The following is a 7,607-nucleotide window of genomic DNA, read 5'->3' on the forward strand; positions in this document are numbered from 1 at the left end:
CCGCCCAAATGATTTGAATATTTCCTGAAAGATGGGAACAACATTCTCTTGTTCAGCTCATATGGATTTTACCTGCGAACGACGTAGCAGAGGCAGCAAAAACAAGGTAATGTCAGAGTTTTTCTACAGTTTTATTTACTAATTTGTAATATGCAACATCTAAAGTGGTGGAACGGGTTTTTTTCACAATTTTGCTTTTTATGTACGGTGACAAAACGCAAGCAGATATAATTAATAGACGTTGTTTTCAGTTTTGAGGATCCTGTTTATTTATATGTGYCCAGCTAATTTAAGTATAATCTTCTAGATATGATTTTACTGTTGGTGGCTTTTGCTGATTTGGTGAAAAACTTTGTTCATTGTTGGAGACAACAAAACGGACTCCATACGGATTTTGGGCGGATGTAGGTTTTCATGTGAAAACTTGTTCTAGGATAATTCAGATGGAATAAAAGTGAAGCGATTTATTCTCTGCATTACAGCAAGTCTGTGAGGGGTGAAAAAAAGAAACCATAACAGAGTTACCTATTCATCATACACATGTTATGAYATCAGTTGTATTTTTGGAAAATTGAGACCTAATGAAGCTAAAGTGCTTTAAAATAGTTTTACACTTTTACAGATTTCCTGTTGTTGCTCTTCTATCACAATTGACTTTATGACAATTCAATTTTGCTAACCTGGATAAGTACAAAAAAAGTTTAAAATGGTGGTTGCACTAATAATAAGCTGTCTGAATCAACCAGGACCTATGTGGAAAATGTAACWGTCCAACTTTAGATTATGAATAATTTGGTAATTTGGAAAGCTGAGTTTCATAATGAGCCTCTTCCAGTCCTGATTACCACCAGGCTTGGTAAATGAAGTAGGATAAAGGATCTCAAAATCAATGCATCCCGTCCCAACCTAGTCTATGAACTAGTAAATTTTACAAAACTATTTCTACAAATAGAGAGAAAACATGTAGCTCTGATGATTCTTCCCAGAAGTGGCTTGGCTATTAATATTACTCCAAAACTACACCAACCTTGAATTTGAATGATGCCTAATAAYCAAATAAAACAGGAAGTCTACATCTAAATGGCTGGAAGAAAGATTTTTAAGCCGCCCAATCAAAGCCTACAAAAACATCTGATTAAAGTTCTGTGGCCTATTTCACCTGAAGACCTTCCAGCTTGGCTCAATTAAAACAAATCTGCAAATAAGGGTGGGACAAAAGTCCTGTTGCAAAACAGACTTATTGCAAATGTTTGATCGCAGTTGTTGYTGCCAAATGTGGCACTAGCAGATAGGGCTGAGGGATAATACTGATTTTATTGATTAACCAAGTTTTCCGTTTATGAAGATTTAATTTTTTTTTTTTTGTTGGAAAATTTGTATTTATTTTTTTTCTCTTTGGATTTCTGTAGTTCAGAAAGGTGTCAGTCTTCCCTAACCCTACTATGTTGTTTCACAGCTCATATTTAGTTGAATTCAGGTAAACTCCCAGAAGGGTTGATTGAAATAAAGTTTTTGGAATTTCAATTAATTATTATGATTTCTTTTTGAGAAAATAAAGTRAGAAAMAAATCAACTAAAATTWAAAAATTRGATTGCTTTGAAAAAGTTAAAAAGTAAGATTCTATTGTAATCCATATCACCCAGCTCTGCCAGCTGTTRGTGTTAAGAAGCTTTCACTTATTCATGTAAGGACAGGTTGGTCTGAATAGCTTTATTCTATTTGGATAGATTTACTCATATATTTTACTTGCAAAACAAAGAAAGCCGAAATGATAGTAAAATCTTTGTGCAMACCTATGGCATTGCTCTGCAAACTTTTCAGCTGCCGCCATGACCTCTTCCCAAAATGAGGTCGAGACGATATCGGAAAAACTGAAAGACATTTCACTGAAGGAGCAACAGCTTGAACACAGAAAGAAAATCTTGATGGTATCCCAGGAGCTAAGGAATCGGGCTAAATTTGAAGAAGCAGGTGACRTTAATGGATTCCCAGCAAGTAAATCATAAAACGTCATTGATGTTATGCGATCTTTGTATATTTATTTATTTATTTATTCCCCCTATCAGAAGACTCAGCTGCTACCCAACAAAAGATCAATTCTATTGACAATGAATTGAAAGAACTCAGGATAAAGAAGGCTGAACTGCAAAAGAACTATGACAATATAGTTCATGCAAAAGATGTGAAAATCAAAAACGGTGAGCACAAATGACTTCTTCTTTTGACCGACGGTGAATTCTTCATGTTTGTCAGGCTTGTCACTGAAGTTCTCTTTTTTTTCAGATATTAAGCGCGAGTCCAACCAGCAGCTTGATAAAGTCTTCTTTGTTGAACCTCCTCCTTCTTCTCCCGGTGAGCCACCAAGCCACACAAACCTGCACTGCAAAACAAGGCATCGTGCACACAAATGAAAAGTGCAGCCACTGCACCTCATATGATCTATGTGCAGATTGGATTTTTAGAGGCCAGACTACAATTTTACTATGAATTTAGTTCTTTGTAAACAGTAAAGGAAAGAGATTTGACTGTGTACACACTTCTTTCAGCCCCTGTCGTGATTCTGGATGTTGAAAATCTTCCTACACATCCAACTAAGACACAGTGCCCAGAGTGCATGGAGTTTGTCACCACGGAGACTTTCTCTTCCGTCAGCAGCGTGACATGGCTTGTTTGCATTATGTCAGCTATGATAGGGTATGGACTCTCCCTCTCATTTGGTTTGGCGGTAAAATATTTGCCTAAGGACACAGTTACGCCTTGTTGTACCTGTTACTGTTTGCTCAGCCACTTCCAGGTTTGTTGTCATCGAGCTGGTTTTGTTTCTGCTCTCCCACTTTTGCAGCTGCGCGGCCGGTTGCTGCCTGCTTCCCTTCTGCATGGACAGGTTCAAGACCACAACGCACAGATGTCCAAAGTGTCGGTCGAAAATCACAACCATCAAAAAGCTCTGAGAGGAGAAGCAACCGGTGAGCAACTGAAGCACATGCCGAGAAAACGCTGGACCAGCAGCTGCTGGCGATTTAGAAAACTGCTGMGAGGATCTGCTGAAGCGTTTGTCCTCTATTATGCAGGGCATGCTGAAAAGAATTCACGTCTAAGGGTTTATGTTTGTGAACTAACAAAATGAAATCTTGGCTGAATGGATTTAATGAAGCACACATCTCAATAGGTATAGCTGGGTATATTGCATGTAAATATGTATTATAATAGATCTATAAAATGTATGAAATTTACCATTTCAATTTTAAACTACCTGAGAACTTCTRCTAATCTTAAAGTAGTTCTTTAAGCAGACTGTGAAGCTGTGGGCATTTTATCGCCTCTTCAGAAGGATTTGAATCTCGTCTTTGAAAGATCAGAATATTTTAGATAGAAATCCAGTGGACTCTGGCAGGAAACTGAAAATGGGCCAAAAGATGAACGAACCCAGGGCTCGGAATGACGAGAGAGACTTTGCAACGGGAAATAATATGGAATCTTTTTTTTCTTCTGTATTCTCTAACCTTGTGAAACGCTATAATAGAATATTATTATGGGTTGTACAAAGTCCTGACAGCAGTACAAAACAAGTGTGGATATGGGAATGTTTCATTCGCTGAACAAATGTACTCAAATTAAAGTTTGTTTTTTCTAGAATTAAAAACTATAAMTTCTCATGTAAGAAGAAATGAAAATATGYTCAAGCTTTTCATACATCTTTGCCAGGTGCGACTTTAAATGTGTCTGGCAATGGATATGCATGTAGTGAGCTGTTCAATAAAGAAACATAAGAACCGATTTACCTTAAGCAGACTATTTAATTACTGAAACCTTTAAAGTTAGTGTTTTTTTTTTGTTTTTTTTGCTCAAAGGCAGAAAATCCCAAGGTATTTTTGTATTTACAAAAAAAAAAACCAAACATAAATACATCATACAACATAAAAATGATTGTAATGTTTTTGGTGTCGAGTTACATCGGTCTTGTGAAATCTTATTCCTCATCCCGGCGTGTAACCTACYTCCCAACTCCTCTTTCTCTTGAAGGTGACAGATTTGACACAAAGTAGCCGACTTAAAACAAAGAAATGTCGTGAGATTTTCTTTCGCATCAAAGGGTTCTTTGTCAGACATTCCAGATATCTTCCACAGAAGTCTGAGAGTCGATATACAGCAAATTAAAATACCACAGAAACGAATGTCTAACATTTCCTCATCCAACACATCCACACATACCAAATGCTGCCTATAATAGCACACACTGTAACCAGCAGATGTTACTGGAATCCACTCCTACTTTAATGGAAGAAGCCTGCCTCATTATTCTGATGACATGCCACTGAATGTTTTAGAATAAAACTAAATAAAATAAAGTTAGCTAGCTGATTAAAAGTCAGTCTGGCCAATTTCAAACCAGCAAATCATGTTAAATGCTGCCCGACATATGATTCGTGTGAGGTTGCTTCTTTAAATTGTGGAGTGTATTAATGTGTGCCRACTTACAGGGTCGGTGAAGAAATGTTTGCAGAGTATTTTGTAATAAACACTTGAGTTGATGTTGTTCTGGGTTTCTGGCTCTCTGCAAGCCGATCAAACTTTCACTACTTTGGTTAAATATCAGATTTATGCCTCTCGGCTTGCATAGAAGCCATGGTCATGCGGCTTATGTGTTTACAATCTGTTTTGATAGTGATAATCATTCCAAGACAGGGTGGAGTAAACARCACGGCGGCTAAATGCAGTGCTTGTCCATCTGCAACCAGGCTTTGTGTATTTTCCTTTACTCCTATGTGCGCTGAGACAATTCTTACTGCAACATTCTTTACTGAGGCTGCAGAACAAAGAGAAGTTGTGAAAAATATAGAAAAATCAGCCGTGTGACTTGAGATGGAAATCCTTAAAGCGTCAGTACCATTTTAATTTTTTTTTTTTTTCCCCCACAAAAAAAGTTCTAGCTTTTAAAGTTCATTAACTTYTGTATTTAAAATTATGAAGTCCACATACTGCCTTTAGAAATCACTCAATCCCAGCTCAAGTTCAGTTCATGAGAGTCCAGGAAGTCAGGCACTGACATGTCCAAAGGGTTAATCCCCTCCGAAGGCACAGAAAGGGTGAGATCGAGCCAATCCATGCTGTCCACAGAAGTGCTTTGCAGGTTCCCACCAGTAGGTGGCAGGTTTTCACTGAAGTTCATCTCCATCTCAACCAAAGGTGAGCTCAACTCCTCCATCAGCTTCCGTCTTTGAGCCTCCGTGTCCCCCAGAAGGGCTTCCAGGTTGTTTCCCGTCGCTCCAGGCAGCTGGGCCACCTGCACCAAAGGTGGAGGACGGGTCAGAACCGTGTTGATGGGAAGGGTGGTAACGCTAGCTGTCACAGGGAGAGGCTTTTCCAGGCTGGGAGGATCCTGTCTGATGAGAGGGGAGATCTCTGAAAAAACAAGAGAACGACACCAGTGAGAGGAAATCCTCGCTTATCTTCCAAGCTAAACTAGTCCAAAACGTAGCTAAAAGCGTCGCTCACCTCCACTTTCAATCAACACGTCGAACAGGTCGTCCATCTCCTGGCTCGCTGCAGTGGGACCCTTTAAAGAAATAAGAGTTATTTAATGTAGGAAGGATTTTTTAATAGCAGTTTTAAGTGATGAACTTGCATTTGATTCGCACCTGAGCAGCTGTTAATATGCTGCGTGTCTGTTTTACTGCATCCTCATAGCGAGGTGGGTCTTTAGTCTTTGATGCCTGGTTTGTGAAGGTTGTTTGCTGCAAAAATAACAGCAGATAAAGCAGCTATTTAACAGGAACAGTAGATAAAATAAGGCACAAATAACTATTGAACTGGATTGTGATGCAAAAAGGAACCCGGGTATGTCTTTCCTTCTGCACCATTGAAGGAAAAGCACATCTAAATACCATGATTTGGGTTAAATTAATCTAAATCTGAACTWTTAAGCAAAAGATTTGACCAGACTAAGTATTTTATTTTATTTTTTYCTAAATCTCTTAAAAACMATGACAACACAGAAATAGATTTSGAGAATTATAATCTGCTAATMAGATATTCCTGCCCATAGCAGTTAGCAAAATGTTGAATACCAAAACCCCACATTAAGTGCTAGTAAAGTTACACAAATAAATCCATAAACACCTGTAAAACAATGACCTGCATTAGGAAACACCACAAAGACTCGAAATATATTTCACCTTTCCTATGAGTGCTTCTGGGGGAGCTTGCTGAGAGGGAGGATCATCGCATCCAGACACCAGGAACGCACCGAGTACGTTTTGCCCCTCGCCATCCATTCCCCACGTCTGCAGAAAACATTAGACAGCATTAATGTACCGACATCAACAGTCTGAAAAGTGAATTGTGAACAAGTTACTATTGTCTATGTGGCAGAAACAAACAATAGTAGCCTTTAGCTTAGGTGGAAAAAAGCTTAAAAAAAAAAAAAAGATTTGGACTGTCTTTCTAGAACGTTTTTCACCTAAAACATTTTTTCACTTTACTTGTGAAACTGCTGAGTTCAATCTACACCGACATGATGGTCTCATATTTTCCAACTCATTTGATTCTTGTAGCCAAAATGATTACAGTGCTCTGTTAAAGCTGATTGCAGCTGTAAGCACAGGGAAGCTGCATTTTTCCACTGCAGCACACAAATGACTGGTAACTTGACCTGTGGTTTAACTGGCAGCACAACTGAAAACATGCCTCTATATTTATGCAGCCTAACGTGTGAATTGTTGGCACCAGCTGGAACATGTCTCAAAACCAMAAGGCACTGCAGAGTGTGATGACAAAGACTGAGGAGACCAAGGAAGAACGAACAAGACARACTGAACCCAGCAGAGTGTTCGTACATTTACCTTTGCCAGATGCGGGGTTTGCGTGAGGCWTTGCTGTTGCAGTTCTGCCGGTTTCTGTGGCTCGTGTCCAGAGGCCGGGATGCGGCCTGGAGCTGTGCTCTTAACAGTGGTGTGTAATTTAACGCCTTTGGCAGGGAGCTCGACKGTGACTGCTGAGCCAGGAGAGGATGTGGGCAGGAGGACCTGGGCAGGCTGCGGGTTTTCACCGTTTGTGTTGGTCCGCTGACCGATGGCGAACTKATTCGGGCTGGTTACGTGGCCGTGATCTGAAGGTTCYTCCTGTTTGATCTGCCCATGCTGACCAGGTGAGMTGCAGGACAAAGAGCAGTTTGACAGATTCCTGTTTTCCTCTTTTATCTGGATCAGCAGCAGCGAGTTGGGATGAGGTGGAGAGTCACTCTGCTGGCTTCTTTTCTCCACCTCCAGCTGCATCTTTAGCTCCTCGACTAGCTTCTGCTCCTGCTCCAGCTTCCTCATTAGCTCCTCTATCTGACGCTCCTTCTCGTGCAGCCGTTTGTCTTTTTCAGAGTCCTTCTCGGTGAACGTTGCGTYTGCGGGGCCCTCTTCATACGSAGGTCCTTTTRAGGGGCTTGTGCAAAGGGCAGCATTAGACAAACTCTCTGAAACCGACTTTGCATGAATGTCTTTCATATTACTATCTTCAATTCCCAATTTGGAAACTTTGGAAGCTATGAGGGAAACGGGTGGTGTCAAATGAACGTTTTCAGCCTGTGAGTTTGCTGCAGAGGCTCCTGACTCCATGG

At 40.0% G+C, this 7,607-nt stretch overlaps 2 protein-coding genes across 3 annotated transcripts in view; one reads left to right on the forward strand and one right to left on the reverse strand.

Moving 5' to 3' along the window:
* Nucleotides 1–17: 17 nt before the first annotated feature.
* LOC103468700 (lipopolysaccharide-induced tumor necrosis factor-alpha factor homolog) lies at nucleotides 18–3,778 on the forward strand. Of its 2 annotated transcripts, none has more exons than XM_008415942.2 (6): nucleotides 18–106; nucleotides 1,823–1,972; nucleotides 2,068–2,199; nucleotides 2,285–2,353; nucleotides 2,548–2,695; nucleotides 2,844–3,778. In XM_008415942.2, exons 2-6 carry the CDS (start codon nucleotides 1,831–1,833, stop codon nucleotides 2,950–2,952), a joined length of 600 nt encoding a protein of 199 aa, XP_008414164.1. In that variant the 5' UTR covers nucleotides 18–106; nucleotides 1,823–1,830; the 3' UTR covers nucleotides 2,953–3,778. The 2 variants fall into 2 exon arrangements, with proteins under 2 accessions (XP_008414164.1, XP_017161750.1); XM_017306261.1 differs by having other exon boundaries at nucleotides 2,071–2,199.
* A 1,096-nt stretch (nucleotides 3,779–4,874) lies between these two features.
* The window catches only part of mrtfbb (myocardin related transcription factor Bb), an 11,434-nt gene continuing 8,701 nt past the window's right edge, over nucleotides 4,875–7,607 (reverse strand). The window contains exons 9-13 of the mRNA XM_008416252.2: nucleotides 6,844–7,599; nucleotides 6,178–6,285; nucleotides 5,641–5,736; nucleotides 5,498–5,558; nucleotides 4,875–5,404 (exon numbers count right to left, since the gene is read on the reverse strand). Coding sequence (XP_008414474.1) covers nucleotides 4,998–5,404; nucleotides 5,498–5,558; nucleotides 5,641–5,736; nucleotides 6,178–6,285; nucleotides 6,844–7,599 — 1,428 coding nt within the window. The 3' untranslated portion in view covers nucleotides 4,875–4,997. The remainder of the gene's footprint in view (nucleotides 5,405–5,497; nucleotides 5,559–5,640; nucleotides 5,737–6,177; nucleotides 6,286–6,843; nucleotides 7,600–7,607) is intronic.

The sequence above is a fragment of the Poecilia reticulata genome, linkage group LG8, assembly GCF_000633615.1.
Source record: "Poecilia reticulata strain Guanapo linkage group LG8, Guppy_female_1.0+MT, whole genome shotgun sequence".
Classification (NCBI taxonomy): Eukaryota; Metazoa; Chordata; class Actinopteri; order Cyprinodontiformes; family Poeciliidae; genus Poecilia; species Poecilia reticulata.